Below are 18,418 nucleotides of genomic sequence, written 5' to 3'. Positions count from 1 at the left end.
TCCCGATTTCTCTTTATTTCTTTCCTTCTTGCCGCCATCCGGAGTGGGGGGGCAGTAGTGGGGGGAATCCTGCCATGGCTACACACTTCCTACTCAGGACAGAAAACAAACAAACAAAACACCACAACCATTTGACGTTTTTGTGATTTCATTGGAAAAGTTTTTGATGTTATTATTTTGTAGTTTGTTGTTTCGTGGGCAGCAGTTTTTTTCTTTTCTTCTTCTTCTTCTTCTTCGTTGTCGTTTAGTTTGCTTTTCAGCCTCGTTAGCGTTGATGAAGCCCAGCTGGGAGTTAACGCGTGTTGGCGGCGGCATGCAAAAAAGCCTGAAGAAGTATTTCGTCAACATGGACGACTACCTGGCCAACCTCGGCCTCTACCGCAAGATGGTCGCCCGGGACGCGTCCAGCCTCTTCCGGGCCGTCTCCGAACAGGTGGGGCCCGTCGTCGCTTGACACTTCGGGCCGGGCCGGGCCGGGCCGGGCCGGGCGAAGCCTTCCTTCGGCCTAACCCTCCAGTGAATCTTCGGGGCTCGAGCTAACGATGCTAAAGCTAAAGGGCCGCTTTTTTTCTTCTTCTTTTGGCTTCACTTTGGGCTTTTCGCTCTGTGACTTCTTTTAAAAATTGGCGGTTAGCTTAGGTGACGTTTAGTTAGTTAGTTGGTTAATTAGGGTTTACTTAATTGGTCGCATTTGTGCTTGTGTTGGTTTTAACGTGCGCGCACCTTAGTTTGGCGTTTGTCAGTTTCGTGTTTATTGTGTGTTTTGTTTAGTTGCGGTTGTGTTTTCATTTGCATTTGAAGTGTGCAGTATTTATGTTAATTTTGAGGGCAGGGTATGGATTCAGATTTACCAAATGGATTCCATTCACTTCGTATTGATTTTTGGATTCAGTTGAAGCTGCCCAATGTAGAAAATTGAAATTTGAATCTCTACTGTCACCTGTGGCTGAAAAAAGGAAACTGCACACTTCCTTTTTTATTTTGTTATTATTTCTGGCAATACAAATTGATAATTCGGTAACAAATCTTATCAATGTTACATCACAAATAACCAAGCACAACAAAAAATTCTACACACAAAGGCTGAAATTCCAGTTCAATATCACATCATAACCGCAATTACAAATGTATATGGGAAGTAAATAATAATAATTAAAAAAGATATATATATACTTCAGGTATAGCAATTGAAAATGGTTGTGTTGCTTGTGTGCAGTTGTACTACTCTCAGAACTACCACCACACCATTCGTCAGGCGTGCGCCGATTTCATGCGAGCAAACGCCAGCGTCTTCGAGCCGGTGAGTTTTTGCCACGCCGGTCACCGGATGACGACGTCACGCGTGTGTCACGTGACGGACATCGCCTGTTTTCCTTTTTCAAGTTCGTGGAAGGCTCCTTTCACAAGTACCTGGAGCGCCTGGAGGACCCCAAGGTGAGGGTCCGTGCGTGCGTGTGTGCGTGCTCAGAAAACATTTTGGCGCACAAAGAAAACATGCGTGCAAATTGTGATAGGCCGATGTCTTTTTAGGTTTTTTTCGTTCAGGGCCAATACAGACGACGATGTATTACTCGTTTTTTTTTTTTTTTTTGGAACATTACCCCAGGCTCTACAAAAACTATTTGATGGTGGCCTTAATTAATACGCCATCGTTGATCTATTAGTAGTCAAGGGGGCCTGTAGCTGATATTTGAAATAAGTGAAAGTTGAGGAATTCAAACGTTTGCTTGAGATGAAATGCATAAATAAAAATGCCTTTTGGGCGTGTTTGCTCAGCAACTTTTCAGACTTGTTCAAACCATATGAACGTGTTTGTGTTGCAGGAGACGGTGGGCCAGGTGGAGATCAAAGCCCTGTCTCAGCTTTACAGGTGACACTTGTCAATCAGCAGGCCAGCTCAGCCAATGGGAGCACAGCACTTTGACGCGCGTGTTTGTTTGTTTGTTTGTTTGCAGGCACAGCTTTCTGATCTATCGTTATCCCGGCAAAGCCGCCACCGTCATCTCCGAGGACGACTTTGAGGACAAGGTGAGCCCGGCTCCGCCCCCAAGCGGCGATGTCACCGTGTTGCCAGGTAACCGCACACGTCTTTCCTTAGGTGTCCTTGTCCTGCTCCGTCAACGGTCACTATGACATCGTGTACCCCAGGACTTACCCCGCCTCTGCCGCCATCTGCCAGGGTGAGTTCAAAGGTCGACTGACAGACCGATATCCGTTTGTCGATACCGATCTTTTGTGGTCAAGGAGGCCGATATTTCAAGCCGATAATAATTTGCTGTAAAAGTGAAAATGTTTGTCAAAACTTTGTTGAAATGACATTCAGTCTGTTTGTTAGAAAAACTTTTCAACACTTTTGAACGTTTGTCTTTTCATTGAATAAGCTTTGTTTAAAAATAAAAAAAATAAGCAAGTCAGTTGTGGCCAAAAGTTTTCCAAAATTTCAATGCAACTTAAATGTTACATTTTTATGTTTTATTTTCTTTTTTTCTTTTTTTATTTATTATTCACCTTTGTCGGCCTTCACATTTGTCAAAATGCAAAATTTAATGTCCAAATCTGCTTGCTTCAAACTTTTGGGCTGATTTGGCACAGCAGGCAGCAGCGCCCCCGTGTGTGCGTGCGTTTGATGACAAATATGCGCATGTTGATGTTTGTGTGCGTGCAGCTGTCGTGTACGAGCTACTCTACACGAAGGTGTTTGGCTGTGAGGAGGCGGAGCTCTGCCAGGCCATGGAGGCGTTCAGGGTCGGAGGTCGTCGCTATCGAAACAGCACATCCCTGTGCAGTGATCTCGACTTCGGCTACGACGTCTCTGAGGACAGAGGTCACAGGTGTGTGCGTGCGCATGGGCAAATGAGCCTATCACCAGCGTGTTACCTCCTGCAGGGAGGAGGCGGAGTCGGGTGAGGAGAAGCTTCAAGTGTTGGGCGAAGACGCCAAGGTGAGACGCCTTGGCCGTAGGCCACGCCCTTTGACCTTTCAACACCGCCTGACACCTTTGCAAGTTGGTGTGCGTGTCCCGCTGACCAATTTGTGCGCGCTCAGCCGGCGTCGGAAGCTCCGCCCCCCAGCAGGTTGTCTCTGCCGTACAAGGTGCTGAAGTCGCTGGACGCCGACGTTTACCGAAACGTGGAGTTTGACGTGTGGCAGGACTGCTGCAAAGGTAGGCCGCAAACAAACATGGCCGCCGCCGCCGTCACGTCGCCATCGTGTCATTGTGATGTCGTCACGCCGCCGTCAGAGATGCAGAAGACGGACTACATGGTGTTTGCCGGCCGACAGTACTTCCTGGGGGACAAATGTCAGGTGAGCGCAACGTCGTCTTGGCCTTGGTGATCGAGCGAGTGTTTGTTTTTATCAACCGTTCGAAAATTGAGTCACGTTTGTCAGTTTTGATCACATTTAGTCAACCTCATCCTGTTTTAGTTGACCACAAAAGTCCAACATTGTAAGAAGAAAGCATTTTGTTTTGTTTTAGTCAACAAAAACTGGCAACATTTTACGCTATTTATTTATTTTTTCTCCTGATTTTACCCATTTTCAATTAGTGTTGCACAGGATACCTCCAGGTTTTGGTGTCAAAAACAGCTCGGCATCTTTTCTTTCTTTCTTTCTTTTTTTTTTGTACTGGTACTTAAAAAAAATCAAATAAAAATTTGACACAGCCCGCCAACTCTGCTTTAAAGGAGGTACACGAACACGCAAGGCCTACAGATATGTGGAAAAGGCCTCAAGTCGCTCTAAAAGTCCCGCTTGGCTAACGACTGGTTCTGACTCGCGCACAAACCCGATTGGCGTCAAGTTGGCACCTTGTTGTCTGCAACAGAAAATCATCTTCGACTTGGATTTCATTCAATACTCTAAAGATATTCAAAGTGACCTACTGGATTGTTTGTAGCCAATCTTCATTCGCTTGGAAATGTGGCACAGACGACTGAGAATGCTCATCAAACACCCGTTTGGGACATTCCACAGGTGAAGCAAAGATTCACCTCGTTTGTGGACAAAAAACTTGTTCGGCCTTCCTGAACAAAACGCATTTTAGCATTTCATTATCGATGCTGCGTAATATCGTCAAAAGGTTGCGAGAATCGGCAGAAATCGAGACCGAAGAGCAACATTGAATGCACGTCAGCCTCTCCCAAAAACGATATCCGATATGTTTTTCCTGATCCTTCTTTTGCGCGTGCATCAGGTGCGCCTGGAGCCCAAGGGCAAGTACTTCAATGCCTTCATCCAGGAAGTGGGAACGCATTCGGCAGCTGTCACCGTCTTCATCGAAGAGCTGGGAGAGAAGTACGCAAACGCAAACATCCGTCCATTTCCCCCGTAACCGACTTCCTGTCCACCGTCAGGCATTTGGTTCCCGTCACGGACGTGAAAGCCGTCAATCCTGTTCCGGCCTGGAATGCGTCGGCTCTGCCCCGCAAAGGCGACCTCGGTACGACACCCCCCCAAAATGTTTGCCGTTTCCCGCTTCATAGTAATCGTAATAATAGTCTTAGACTTAGACTTGACTTTATTGACTTGTCGTTTAGACGGCGACGCAAGAGGTCACCCGCGCCATCCGCGCCATCGCTACTTCAGGAAGTCTCGAGGAGGCGGGGCCGTGGTCAAGGGGGCGGAGCTGGCCGCGGCCCCGCCCACCCCCTACGGCGGCCCCGCCCCCTCGCAGCCGCTCCCGCCGCGCTTCCAGCCCGCCGGCCACCCCCGGGCCCCCCTGCCGCCGCCCGCCCCCGGAGCCGTGCCCTACGACCCCTACGGGCCCCCTGCCCACCACCACCACCACCACCACCAGCAGCAGCAGCAGCAGCATGGCCACGCCCTCGCCGCCGTCAGACCCAGATACGGCGCTGCCAGGTGGGCCTCGTCATTGTCACACTGACACACGCCAATCACAGCAACGTATTACACGTGTGCCTCGTTTAGCGCCGCTGGTGCGTTCCACAAACCACCTGCCGGAATGGAAAGCCGCACTCATTATAAATACAAAATATTTTTTTCCGTTTTTATGATAAATGCTTTTCATTCACCATGCGTTCTTTTTTCATTTACGTCCATTTTTTCCATTGTGTTTTTGTTTTTGTTTTGATTTACTTATTACAGTATATATTTTTTTCATTTGTTTAAAAAAAAAAAAAAATAAGTAAACCAAAAAGCATGTAAAAAATGGGCGAAAGATGAACCCGCGATAAACAAAGGAACACTGTACACGTCTTCTTTTTTGTGCACACGTCTTTTGTTTAGTTTTGTGCACGTGTGATGCAGTTTGTGATTTTTGGTTCAGAAGCTCCACCCGCTTGGTGAACCGCCACCTGATTGGTCCTCAGCTGACATATTACCCGCCCGCCAGGCGTTACTATGACTACGACAGCTACGCCTTCCGGTCTCGGTAAGATGGCGCCGATGGGTGGGGCTGTGATGCGGTGGTGGGGGCGGGGTTTGGCGGAGCCTAAAAGCCACCCTGCCGTCCTTTTTTTTTTTTTGTGCTCAGTCGCAGTCGGCGCCATCTGGCGGCGGCGCTGGCCAAAGGTTGTCCCTACTTGGAGGACGACGCGACCGACCCGTCGGCGGAGATGGACGCCGGCGTCACCTACTACCACGTGGACGACGCCAACCGCGATGTTTTCACCACACTCGCCACGGTACACGACCGTTTGTTTATTTCGTTACCAACATTTTGTCTTGTGTACGCTTCACTTTTTGTATCTTTGTGTTTTTGTTTTTTTCTTCATCTTGTGTTCCATGTTGCTTTTTGACACGCACGTCACCGCAGGGTTCTTCCGTGCCGCAGCCTGTGAGCATGGTGGCCCCGCCCCCTCCATCCGGCTCCTCCTATCGGGTCCAGAGAGGCTCGGTGGGGCCGCTGGCGCTCACCCCGCCGGCGGGTGGAGCCCTCGTGTGTTCGTCAGAGGAAGAGCAGGAAGACGGCAACGTGGTCCACGACCAGGGTGAGCGCTCGGCGTGTGCGCTCGGCGTGTGCGCGTATAATAAACAATTTGCCATGTTACGATGTGTGTCAGATTTCAGCGGGGATTTGCCGTACGCCAGTCAAGGTGAGTCAGTCACCGCCGCGCCCGCCGCCTTGTTTGTCCACGCTAACAGGAAGTTGCCGTTTCAGACGCCGGCTACCAGACGCCCAGCGTCTATGGCGGCGACGCTGTTGCCATGGAGACGCCCGCCGCACAGGTAACGCGCACTCTCGCCTGCTGCCAACAGTCGAACTGATGATGTCATCACCCTGTGACAGGACCAGGAGGAAGGGGGCGTGGCCGAGTCGCCACCAAGAGCCGACGTGAGCTTTGGCTACACGCAGCAGGTGCGCTTGTTCATCGTGTCGATTGTTGCGTGATGAAATATGAAATGTGCGAGGTGCATTCTTGTGACACGCACACATGAAGGTTACGCAATCGTGCGGTTGCTTACGCAAAATTAGCATCTGACGATGTGTGTGTGTTAGGCGGTGAAGCCGATGGCGGTGATTTCGTCCTCCCCGCCGTCCTCCTCTTCCTCTTCGCCCTCATCTTCATCCCGCGTGGCCGCCGCCGCTCACACGCCGCCGCCGGCGCACGCTCAAGCTCGCTCAGGTGCGTCGGGTGCGCAACGCGTGCGACGGACGGCTGCGCGCGTGCTCACGTTTTTTGTTTTTTTGCTTTTAGTTGCCATGACGATCCAAGCCACCACGCCCACCTGGTTGGTGAATGAGTTGGGGGAGGGGCTTTACTCTGTGGTAACCCCGCCTCCGTACTCTTATGACCCCAATGGCAGCGACCTCCCCAGAGGTGGGCGTGTCCACGACCACCTTTTATTTGCATCGTTAGCGCGCTTGCTAATTGTTGTTGTTGCAGACTGTCGGGTGCTTCAGTACTACTTCAATCTTGGAGTGCAGGTGAGTTTGCGCCAATCTTCTTATGGTCTGCAAAAACGTAACAAGATCATTGGAAACACAAAACGTTGATGAATTTTGTGCTTTGGAAAGTGGACGCTGGATGAATGGATGAATGGATGGATGGATGTTTATGTGCCCGTCGGTTGTCGTCACTTTTTCCTCTTCTCCCCAACTGCCATTTGTGTGGACCCTAACGTGCACGCACGATTGCTGACGTGGTGACTTCAGTGGTACCATCAGAGCTGCTGGCAGCAGCAGCAGCATCAGCAGCAGGCGGCGGCGGCGGCGCCGTACCCGCCCAGCTACCCGTCCGACGCCGTCTACGCGTACCAGCACTACCCGACGTACCTCGGACAGGAAACCCTCCCGCATGGTCAGATCATTACCAGTTGCAACATTGGGAAATTCAGCCAATTTCAATTAGTACACTATTACAAAACCGCATCATCAGGAGAGAGAAAAAAAAGATTCAAACCCAATTTTGAGTCGTTTACATTTATAATACATTTAGTTTCATCCAATAGGAACTTGCAGAATTAGAGTTTTTCAAATCATTTTATTTGTCTTCATTTTTTTCAAAATGTTTTTTTACGTTTGAACATTTTCTTGTTTTGTATCAAAAACATCTTTTTTGCTGCGCTCCAACTTCAAGTTTTTCCCAACATAAATCAATATATATTATTAGAAATTTGGTTTGGTCCAAAAGGAACTTAATTACATAATTAGTGTTTCTATTTTTTTTCTAAATTTACAACAATAGAACTTGCATAAATAGTGTTTGTGTTTTTTCTAAATTGGTCTTAATATTTTTAAATGTGTAAACATTTTCTTGAAAAAAATAAAAAATACAAATGATGGTCCTACTGCACAGTGCACAAGCTGCACTCCAACTTCAAGTTTTTGCCCACAGAAATAAATACATAATATCATTAGCAATTCTGTTTGGTCCAAAATGAAGTTACATATTGTTTCTATTTTTTTAGTTGTTCTTAAAATGCTGAAACAATTTCTTGTTTTGTACCAAAAAATAATCGTGATGATTATTTTTTCCATAATGGATTATCCCTAATATCTTTTTATTTGTATTTGTGCGACCCACTTTGCTTTTGTGCGTCCGCAGCCGCCCCCCCGTCCTACACCGAGGCGGGGCGCGGCCCCCACCAGCCGCCGCCGCTGCCGCTGCCGCCGCCGCCTTACCCGGAATCCAGCAGAGCCGGCGAGGTTCCGTCGGACGCTCACGGCGCCGGTCGGTCCTATTTGCGTTTGGGACGGTGCAAAGCGAGTCGCAATGGTTGATATGCAAAATGTCGTCTCCTAGGCCCCGCCCATCCGCTGGAAGGCTCCTCCCTCAACATGCCGCCTTCCGGCCCCGTGTTGTACCCGGAGCAGATGGCCCTCCCCCCTGTGCTGCACCTGCCTTACGAAGCTCCGCCCCCGGCCACCTACGTGTCGGCTGTCCCGCCCCCTCACCTGGCTCACTCCGCCCACCACTCTTACCACACCTGCGTGCCCGCCTCAGCGCACTGGGGAGGCCACGCCCCGCGGGTCTACTGCCCTGCCCCCAACCCCGCCCACATGGTGGGTTACATCACAGCTCCGCCCACACACTTCCTCCCGCCCAGCGCCTGATGCGCCGTTCGGAGCGGCGCACGTTAACGTTTTCACTGTTTAGCCGGTTGGGATGGGTTGGTCGTCGTGGTAACCGGCATGGCCATGGCCGTCTTTTGAGTTTGCGCCAGCCAATCAGAGTGAGGGGTGTGGCCAGTCCCTCGCTGTTGTTGTTGTTGAAGGCGGGGATGTTTTTGTTTGCCGGTCTTGTTTGCTTTTGTTTGTTCACTTGCTTCCACGGTTAATAAAGTTTGTCACCAGCAGAAATTGTTTGGCTTTCGTCGTCGCGTGCTCAAACGAGTGCAGCGCACGTCGATGGAAGAAAATGTCTCATGCGCAAAGAAAATCATCACAAACTTGCCAATCATAACAATATGGCATTTTTTTTATACACCCACAATAGTTTCTAGACATTTTTTAGGTTGTGAAAAAGTTAAATTTGCATTATTAGGACGTCATATTTCCTATTTGGATTCCAAATACACTTGAACCGTTGAAGTTCACATTTTCTGCTGAAATGTCTTTGCAGGAAGTCGTAATCCGACTGGCAGAGCAGTTCACATCCAAACGGGAACTCGGGGAGACCGAAGAAATTGGACACAAAAAATTCACACGGCGCTAAGCTAAGTTGATGTCAACTTTTGGTTGATTACATGTGATCATTCAGCATCAAAGTCATCAGTAGAACTGGCAGCCATTTTGACTGAGGCAACCTCCTTCGCTCTTGGCTGTTTGACTGGATTTGGACTGACTTTGCAAGGCCCGCACAATATTCTCTTCTATTGCTATCAAAACGAGGAACCTACCAAAAGAAAGATTAGAATCTAATCAGGGAGAAAAAAACGAGTTTACATTTTGCAACAGTTAGCATTAGAATATAGTTAAGTTTAATAAGTATTCGCAAAGCTGTTGGGGAAAAGAACAACAGGTTGATCTCTTATACTCTGCTGCCACCTGCTGGCTGGCCGTTTTTTGGAATAACCACCATTGCTTTTAAAAGCAAACAAGTTAAAAATAAAGGGGAAGTCATTTTGCCACCTGCTGTCGACTGAAGATGACATCACAGTTGTGCAGGTAACGACCAATCACATCTCGGCTTCAGAAAACGGGTGAGCTATGATTGGTCCTTGCCTGAACACTGAGCACCTGTGATGCAAGGTTATTTTAGTTAACTAAAAACTAATGAAAGAAAAAAAATAATAATTATAGCAAAAATGTCCATTTTCATCTTTGGTAATTAATTGAATGCATAAGTCTTTGGGGATTGTTTGAAATATTTGAAGATTTATTTTGATATGAACCAGAATAAGTACATTTAAAAGTGTCACACAAAAGTGACATCAACTAGAAGCAGCCAGTTTAAAAGCACCTTCGGATGATGTCGCTCCCATGGTCATCTATTTATTTTTTTTAATATTGCACACAAGTAATACACTTTTATACTAAAACTAAGCATTTATTAAACAAACTAAAACTATCAGAACCACCTTGAAAACTAATTAAAACTGACTACATTTACAAAACAAACGAAACATTCCGAAACGATGATATGCCTGTTGTGATGTCATCTGCAGTCGACAGCAAGTGGCAAAATGGCAAAATCTCCCTGAGATGGATCAAAAATGACTGGCTTTTGCTTCATAACTCATATTCCACAAATGTAATATTCTTCAGACGAGTGAGGTCACATATCATAACCTGTTATTGTCGAGAAATGTTTCAACTAATCAGCCAAGCAAGTATGATTCCATCATGATTTATATTTTCAACTTGTTTTGAAAACTCGTGACTTGTGTCAAGTAATTAAGATTTGTTGAAGGCTGAACATTTGGTGTTTGAAAATGTTCTTCAACCCAACAGAGAAGTACAAAAAAATCCAAAGTACGCATGAAGTGCATTGGACAAAAGTGAAAGACATCTGATGATGCTTCTCACTTGACAGGTTCAAACGCAATGTGAGATTTGTTTATTTCAAGACGTTCCGAATACAAACAAAGAGGTGGTGATTTTTTTCAAAATCCAACTGAAAAGTCCAATGAGGTGACAAGTCAAGTTGGTTTGAGGATGACTCACGTCAACTTTTTTTTTTTTTTTTGGGCTCTCTTGCAAGCAAGCAAGCAAGCAGCTGGACTCAATTTCCGCGTTGCTGTTTGCAAACTCCGGCTGCGGCCCCGCCCCCTCGGCAGGGCGTGGGTTTATTTGCCTGCGGTGACGTCAGGCGGAGCAGAATCCCCGCACTCATTCACGGCCCAAGTTTTCCAGGCGGAGAGGGGAGCGCCGCCGAACTTTTTGGGTTGTTTTTTTTTCTTCTTCCACTTCCTTCCTCTCTCGTTCCGTCGTCGTCGTCGTCTTTGTCGCGCACTCGAAGTCGTCCACCGCGATGTCCGGCGTGGCGTCCACCCTGGCCAAGAAGCGCGCGTTGGCGGCGGGCTTCGGCACCAACCAGCGGGCCGTCCCCTTCCTCAACCAGAACTTCGACGCGCTGCGGGCCCAGTGCCTGAGCAGCGGCAAACTCTTCTGCGACCCCACCTTCCCTGCCGCCCCCGAGGCGCTCGGCTTCAAAGAGTTGGGACGCAACTCGTACAAGACGCGCGGAGTCACCTGGAAGAGGCCCCCGGTACGTTTTGGGGGGAGGGCGCGGTCGGTCGGTCGGTCGGTCGGTGGGCGCCTCCCTCCCGCCCTCAATCGATGATCGCCTCCATTGGCAATTAGGCTGATTGTGACGCCGCCCGCTTTGTGTCCAATCAGGAGCTGGTGTCCTCACCTGAATTCATCGTGGGCGGAGCCACCAGGACCGACATCTGCCAAGGGGCGCTCGGTACGTCTTCCCGTCACGTCCCGTCTGTCCAAGTTTGTCAAATGAAGCGTCATGGCGTTTGTGCTCGTCACAATATCGGCAACATTCGCACTTTCGTGTACAGTATTTTCAAAATGCACAAACTCCTCGTTGGCCGCAAGTTGCCAACTTGTGGTGAAAAAAAAACAAACATCCGTTACACATCACACAACTTTTCTTCTTTTCTTTTTTTTCTTCTTCTTCTTCTTCTGCTGCTGCTGCTGGCGCGCACGCGCGCGAGCATCCCGACACGCCCTCACGGCGTGTACTTGCGCGTGCGTGATGAGTCACCAGCTGCGTGACTCACTTTGTGTTTTCACAAGTGGAATTTTTTCTGCCTGCGGCTTTTTGTGTGTGTGTGTTTTGTGGTCTGTAGGAATGCACACACAAAATTTGTAAAAACTGTACTTGTGTTGTAAAGAAGAAATGTAAAAGTTTGGTGCTGGTCCAAACTTGAAGAGAACTTGAACTTCCTGTCAATCATCTTGACGTCATAAAGGCGATTGTTTGTCTCGTTGGTGGATTTTCCAGCCATTCAGTAATAACTCGTTGATTATCAACGTCATTGATTCCAAATTGTGGGAATGTTTATCAATTTCTGTCGCCCTCCATGAAAGCTAATTTTAATTTGCTAAAGCCATCGTCAACGTTTTTCTGAACAAAACAGGAAGTGAGAAGTGCATCATTGTTCTGGTTGATGTTGCTCTCATTCTATTAGAAATATTGCACACAAGTAAGACACATTTCTTAACAGAACCACCATGAAAACTCATTTGAACTCAATTTAGGAAAAAAGAAAGAAAACTCAAAACGAAATCAAATGAAAAATTCCAAAACGATGATATCCCTGCTGTGATGTCATCTTCAGTCGACAGCAAGTGGCAAAATGGCCGCCCCCTGAGATGGCTCCAAATGACCGGCTTTTGCTTCATAACTCATATTCCACAAATGTCAAATTCATCAGAACGTCACGTTTAGACGAATGAGGTCACATATAACGTGTTGTCATTATGTTGATTCCAAATGCAACATTCATTTGCAAAGCAATTGCCAACATTTTTCTGAGCAAAACAGGAAGTGAGAAGTGCAACATTGTTGACAAAACAAAAATGGGAAAGCAACCAATTTGCAAACCCATTTTTTGAAAGACTTTGGGCCCCGCCCATCACTTGTTGAACAGACGAATCTTGTCTGGTGATTGACAGGAAGTGATTTGTGGTGATTTTGTGGGCGTGTCTAACTGTTGCCGTGACAACGCAGGTGACTGCTGGCTGTTGGCGGCCATCGCGTCGCTGACCCTCAACGAGTTTGTGATGGCTCGCGTCGTCCCCGACGACCAGAGCTTTCAGGACGACTACGCCGGAATCTTTCACTTCCAGGTCAGAGGTCACGCTGCCGCCACACGCGCAGCGTCACCGTGCTGCCGTGCGCGCAAGCCTGCAAATTCGCGCTTGAGTGTCTTTGATATTTGCCGAAAGGTCGTTTGGAGCGCTGAGCGGCCTCCTGTCAACGTTGTCGTGGCGTTATATATATTTTTAAACCTTGTTTATGTATTTTTACTGTATCCATTTCACGTTTATTTTTTAAATATTTTTACATCAATTTTTCACTTTTATTTTTTTAATTATATATTTAATATCCATTTTTCACTTTTCTTTTTTAATTATATTTTTTCTATACATTGTTCACTTTTATTAATTTTTTAATTATATTTTATACATCCATTTTTCATTTTTATTTATTTTTGATGAGATTTTTTAAAATGATCTTTTCTATCACTTTATTACTTTTATTTATTTTTTAATTAGATTTTGTCTATCCATTTTTCACTTTTATTAATTTTTTTAAACATTTTTTAGATACATTTTTTACTTTGAATATTTTTGATGATTTTTTATAACCATTTTTCACTTTCATTTATTTTTTAATGATATTTTTATATCATTATTATTTTTTGTATCCATTTTTCAAGCGGTTTCTTTATTTGAGTGATTTATTTGTTTTGAAATGTTGCGGTTCAGTTTTGGCAGTTTGGCGAGTGGGTGGACGTCGTGATCGACGACCGTCTTCCGGCGAAGGACGGCGAGCTTCTGTTTGTGCACTCGGCGGAGGGTCGCGAGTTCTGGAGCGCGCTTCTGGAGAAGGCCTACGCCAAGTGAGGATGCATGCCCCTCCCACCGCCGCCAGCCCCGCCCACCGGTTAGCATGAGCGCGCGCTAGCGCCGGCTGCCTGTTTGCAGGGCGAACGGCAGCTACGAGGCGCTGTCGGGGGGATCCACCACCGAGGGCTTCGAGGACTTCACGGGGGGCATCGCCGAGAACTTTGACCTCCAGCGACCCCCCGGCGACCTCTTCCAGATCCTGCGAAAAGCTTTGGAAGCGGGCGCGCTCTTGGGCTGCTCCATCGACGTCAGTAATCGGCCTTCCGTCCGTCCGTCCGTCCGTCCGTCCGTCCGTCGGCCGGTGACGCGTTTTGTGTGTCGTCATCAGATCACCAGCGCCGCCGACTCGGAGGCGGTGACGCAGCAGAAGCTGGTCAAAGGTCACGCCTACTCGCTGACGGGCGCCGTGGAGGTCAGAGGTCACGGTCCCGTCCAGGTGCAGGTGCCCGTTTGACCCCGAGGTGACCTCCGCGTCACGACTGTGTGCAGGTCAACTTCCGGGGTCGTCCGGAGAAGCTGGTCCGCGTCCGGAACCCCTGGGGTCAAGTGGAGTGGACCGGCGCCTGGAGTGACGGGTACGACCGCGCCCATCATCATCATCATCATCATCATCATCATGACCCCTGTACGACCCCGCAGGTCGTCGGAGTGGAACTCGGTGCAAGGAGACTGTCCTCACGCCAACGCGGAGGACGGAGAGTTCTGGTGAGCACGTCGACGTCCGCCAGTCACAAACCAGGCAAACGTGCGTATTCTCTTGCCAGGATGTCGTACCGCGACTTCCTGCGTCACTACTCCCGCGTGGAGGTGTGCACTTTGACCCCCGACACCATCTTGGACGACTCTGTGAAGCACTGGAGCGTCAACAAGTTTGACGGCGCGTGGCGGCGCGGCTCCACGGCCGGTGGATGCAGGAACCACCCCTGTGAGTTAGCTTACTATACTGACGCTTAGCGACTCTTAGCTTAGCGATACTTAGCTTAGTTTAGCAACACTTAGCTTAGAAACACATAGCTTAGCCATGTTTTGCTTAGCAACGCTTAGCTTAGCAATACTTAGTTTACCAACGCTTAGCTTAGCGACGCTCAGTTTAGCTTAGCAATGCGACGTGGTCTGACGAGGCGGCGCGGTGTCGCCGCAGACACCTTCTGGATGAACCCGCAGTTCGTCATCAAGTTGGACGAGGACGACGACGACCCGGACGACGGCGAGGCGGGATGCAGCTTGGTGCTGGGTTTGATCCAGAAGAACCGACGGAAGCTGAGGAAGCAGGGCGAGGACATGCACACCATCGGATTCGCCATCTACGAGGTGACGCACGCATGAAAAGCAACGCGAAAACGTCGGCGTGTGCAAACGTATTTTGCCGGTGAAAGAATCGGGAGCGTCATTGAACAAAAGATGCCAAATGGGATATTGAGCGACAAAAGAAAACGGAATCGTCATCAATTTAGTGTCGGTGTTGTTTGTGAGCGGGCGCGTTTTGTGTTTCAGCTTCCCCGGCAGGTGAGCGGCCGGCGGTCGGACGGTCGGACGGGTGCTTGTTGCGCTGAGCGGTTAGCGGCCACGACGGCTTCTGTTTGCAGTTCCACGGCCAGCGGCAGGTGCACCTGGACAAGAACTTCTTCCTGACGCACGCGCAGACGGCTCGCTCGGAGACGTTCATCAACCTGCGCGAGGTCAGCAACCGCTTCAAACTGCCGCCCGGCGAGTACCTGGTGGTGCCGTCCACCTTCGAGCCGCACCTCAACGCAGACTTCTGCATACGCGTCTTCTCCGAGAAGCGCAACCAGACCGTGTAAGTCGACGAGCGAGCGCTCGCTTGTTTGCAGGCGGCAAACCGGAAGTGGTGGCCAGTCGACGACAAGGCGCCGCTCGTGCTTCCAATCTCATGTGAGACTTTTCTTTTCAGACCCTTTGACGATCCGGTCAGCGCGGACCTCGATGACGTGAGTACAAAAAATGGAACCAGATCGGAGCGATCATCACATCGTTTCAGGAAATGAAAAACATATTCAAGCAAACAAGAAAAAACGCCAAGTAACTCCCTCTAGTGGTAGCTTTTACAACACTTCTCTTGAGCGTGTGGGCAGGCCTATAAAACGACGACAAATCGTGACAATTTGTCTCCCGATAGATTATTGACATGCCTACGCAAGTATTGCGATATTTGTAGTTCATATGCAGTCACTTGCCCTGCGATTGGCTGGCGACCAGTCGAGCCAGCTGGGATAGGCTCCAGCACCCCCGCGACCCTTATGAGGAGTAAGCGCTCAAGAAAATGGATGGATGGATGGACGGATGCGTATCCAGCCACGACAATGGCTCCATTCTTCATGGCTTATTGAGCAATGACTTGGCAGGCCACAAGGGGGAGCGCCTCATAAAAGTGGCGGGGAAACGGATGCAAGTCTTCAGGCAAAGAAGACTTTCTTTTTTTTTTTTTTTTCTGTCCAGCAACTGACATTTCTTTGAAAAATGTGTATTATATCTTCCATTTTAACATTTGAAAACATTTTGTTTCGACTTTTCCTGAGCAATGTTAATATTGATTTCATGTTTAAGTCCTTTTATTGACTTTTACTTCAAAACGTTCTAAAATGAAACAATTGATGATGTGACATGTTGCATGACAAATAGTGTTTAAGAAAGACGCAAATTTGTTGACAGAAAGTTGTCTCTGTTAAGAAGACATTTGTATTTGTTTACAAAAAAAAATAAACAGCAGTTTGAATATTGTGCACAAACAGAAACGATATTCTGATTGGAAAAACATCCGTTTGTCTTGATTAGTTTTCTCGTAGATTATCGTGGACTTTATTTCCTGACCAATTTCTCGATAATCACGGTATTGTGAGCGAATCGTGACCGTGAGTCTTATATGGTAAAATATGCGTCAACGCAGCAGTTGTGATAGGTCAATGAGAGCAATGAGTTGCGTTGACTCGGACTAACGTTTGTCGTCGACCTCCACAGGAAATCGTTTCGGACGAGGAAGTGGACGCGGCTTTCCGAGGCCTGTTCGCCAAGCTGGCGGGACCGGTGCGTTGACGCTAACCACGTGCTAACGCGTCGTGCTAACGCGTCGTGCTAACGTGTCGTGCTAACGTGTCGCCCTGCTTCAGGACATGGAGATCTCTGCGGCGGAACTGCGGACCATCATGAACAAGATCGTCTCCAAGCGTGAGTTTGCCGCCGGCCGCTTGGCTTGGCTTGACGCCTGACTGACGCTCCCCAACGTTTGTCAAACAGGAAGTGACATCAAGACAAGCGGCTTCAGCATGGAGACGTGCCGAGTCATGGTCAACCTGATGGACGTATCCTTTCGGCAAGGCCACGTTGGCGTAGCGACTCGACTCGTGTTGATTCTTGACCGTCGGGCGTCAGGAGAGCAGCAACGGCAAATTGGGTCTGTCCGAGTTTGCCACCTTGTGGAAGAAAGTGCAACGTTACCTGGTAACATCTGCACAAACGCGTCACTCACCTCAAACGCTCTCGATCCATCGCTTGCTATCTTTCTTTTTCTTTCCTCTGTCTCTTGTTTTTCTCTTTCTTTTGTCTCTGTCCGTGTGTCCCTCCGTCCATGTCGCTGTCAGTCCATCTATAAGAAGAACGACACGGACGACTCGGGGACGATGAGCACACCTGAGATGCGAGTGGCCTTCAAAGACGCGGGTCAGTCGCGTCACGCTAACACGCTGACGCACAATTGGTGACTTTGAAAGACGCTGCAAGTTGACTCCCAAAAAAACAAAAAACAAAAAAGCGGGCGCTTAACCTTTTTGCCGAATTTGTTGCCGATTGTTTTGTTTTTGTGTGCTAGGTTTCAGTCTGAACAACGCCATCTACCAGCTGTTGGTTGCGCGCTACGCCGAGCCCGACTTGACGTTGGACTTTGACAACTTTGTGGGCTGTTTGATGAGGCTGGAAATTATGTTCCGTAAGCTAACCGCTAACTCCCGACACGTTTGTTAGCAAGCATGAAGCTAAGTGCCTCGCTAAAACAAAAGGCTCGTTAGCAAACGGGAAATCATTTCAAAATGAGCTACGTTGTTAAGCATGTTGTTAAATGTTCACTGCTAAGCTAGCAAGCAAAGCTAAGTGTGAAGTTAAAAGTGCATTTCGGGACTGAATGCGTTTCGTCGTTGAGACAAAATGTAAAGCAAGATGGCAGCCATTAAGTTAGCAAGCTAATGTTGTTCAAACCGTCTTTATGTGGTTAGCGACTAAAGTGGCGTGTTTTGTGTGGTCAGGAATCTTCAAGAAGTTTGACCCGAACGACAGTGGATCCATCCAGCTCAACTTCAATGAGGTCAAAGTTCATCTCAGCTGAATTTGTAATCATGTGACGTTGGCGTCCTGATGCCGTTTTTCTCTTCTTGTCTCTTTAGTGGTTAAACTTCTCCATGATCTGAACAAACTTCTTATTCCCGCTGGGACCAACTTCCTGCCCCGCCCCCTTCAAGAAAACTACTTCCTGTCTCTGAATTGACTTCATACAACTTTATGAGAGCAAGAAAATTAACAAATAAAATCCATTTAAACAAGTTTTGCTCTCAAATGGCGAATCTCACTTGAAGAAGCAGAAATCATCAATTAGCTTAGCATTGTCGAAGATCGATTATCAGTCAGCTCCATATTTGAAATGTGGACGAGTACTTCATTGCCCCCCTTCTTTTTTTTTATTCATCTTTAAAGTTAACTTCACAAGAGAATCTGCTGAAACTTTTCTTCCAAATGAAAACAGTTAGAAAAAGTGACATTTTGTTGTGAGCCATTTTCAACTTGAAGTTTTCATTCATGTTGACGCCGGACTGGAGGCTCAACGATTCACAACATTAACTCACGACTGCCACCCCTGGCCTGAAGTGTAACTGCAGCCTCCATTGAAGTGCACACTGAAGGGAAGATGCACGTTGATCA

General features: G+C 48.0%; 2 protein-coding genes across 3 annotated transcripts; both read left to right on the top strand.

The window, feature by feature from the left end:
* The first annotated feature begins 26 nt into the window (after window positions 1-26).
* On the top strand, window positions 27-10,031 carry alg13 (ALG13 UDP-N-acetylglucosaminyltransferase subunit). 2 transcript variants are annotated; one of them, XM_077525082.1, is made up of 26 exons: window positions 27-433; window positions 1,217-1,300; window positions 1,384-1,434; window positions 1,824-1,870; window positions 1,956-2,028; window positions 2,099-2,180; window positions 2,666-2,831; window positions 2,887-2,941; window positions 3,046-3,163; window positions 3,242-3,306; window positions 4,196-4,296; window positions 4,356-4,441; window positions 4,539-4,860; window positions 5,288-5,392; window positions 5,495-5,645; window positions 5,777-5,951; window positions 6,024-6,056; window positions 6,122-6,189; window positions 6,251-6,319; window positions 6,461-6,587; window positions 6,660-6,782; window positions 6,849-6,889; window positions 7,118-7,262; window positions 8,010-8,135; window positions 8,208-8,467; window positions 9,027-10,031. In XM_077525082.1, the coding sequence occupies exons 1-26, from the start codon at window positions 167-169 to the stop codon at window positions 9,117-9,119; spliced, it is 3,033 nt and encodes a 1,010-aa protein (XP_077381208.1). In that variant the 5' UTR covers window positions 27-166; the 3' UTR covers window positions 9,120-10,031. The 2 variants fall into 2 exon arrangements, with proteins under 2 accessions (XP_077381208.1, XP_077381209.1); XM_077525083.1 differs by lacking the exon at window positions 9,027-10,031 and having other exon boundaries at window positions 8,208-8,764.
* Window positions 10,032-10,616: 585 nt separating this feature from the next.
* Window positions 10,617-18,042, top strand: LOC144021094 (calpain-2 catalytic subunit-like). Its single transcript, XM_077525115.1, has 21 exons — window positions 10,617-11,114; window positions 11,246-11,315; window positions 12,594-12,712; window positions 13,355-13,488; window positions 13,574-13,742; window positions 13,824-13,907; window positions 13,985-14,070; window positions 14,135-14,200; window positions 14,260-14,420; window positions 14,637-14,806; window positions 14,990-15,001; window positions 15,082-15,293; window positions 15,408-15,444; window positions 16,472-16,537; window positions 16,621-16,678; window positions 16,748-16,812; window positions 16,883-16,951; window positions 17,092-17,170; window positions 17,319-17,435; window positions 17,749-17,807; window positions 17,887-18,042. Exons 1-21 carry the CDS (start codon window positions 10,878-10,880, stop codon window positions 17,908-17,910), a joined length of 2,094 nt encoding a protein of 697 aa, XP_077381241.1. The 5' UTR covers window positions 10,617-10,877; the 3' UTR covers window positions 17,911-18,042.
* The last annotated feature ends 376 nt before the right edge of the window (window positions 18,043-18,418 follow it).

Source organism: Festucalex cinctus, chromosome 6 (assembly GCF_051991245.1).
Source record: "Festucalex cinctus isolate MCC-2025b chromosome 6, RoL_Fcin_1.0, whole genome shotgun sequence".
NCBI lineage: Eukaryota > Metazoa > Chordata > Actinopteri > Syngnathiformes > Syngnathidae > Festucalex > Festucalex cinctus.
Note: the sequence above shows the minus strand (reverse complement) of the source record. Positions and strands in the feature narration are given on the sequence as shown.

Excerpts from the sequence above, each read along its gene's own strand:
- LOC144021094 (XM_077525115.1), top strand. The coding sequence starts at position 10,878 with ATGTCCGGCGTGGCGTCCACCCTGGCCAAGAAGCGCGCGTTGGCGGCG. Across the intron at positions 13,489-13,573 it reads CTGGAGAAGGCCTACGCCAA|GGCGAACGGCAGCTACGAGG; the intron begins GTGAGGATGCAT and ends GCCTGTTTGCAG. Across the intron at positions 13,908-13,984 it reads CGCTGACGGGCGCCGTGGAG|GTCAACTTCCGGGGTCGTCC; the intron begins GTCAGAGGTCAC and ends GACTGTGTGCAG.
- alg13 (XM_077525082.1), top strand. The coding sequence starts at position 167 with ATGTTATTATTTTGTAGTTTGTTGTTTCGTGGGCAGCAGTTTTTTTCT. Across the intron at positions 434-1,216 it reads TCCGGGCCGTCTCCGAACAG|TTGTACTACTCTCAGAACTA; the intron begins GTGGGGCCCGTC and ends GCTTGTGTGCAG. Across the intron at positions 2,029-2,098 it reads AGGACGACTTTGAGGACAAG|GTGTCCTTGTCCTGCTCCGT; the intron begins GTGAGCCCGGCT and ends GTCTTTCCTTAG.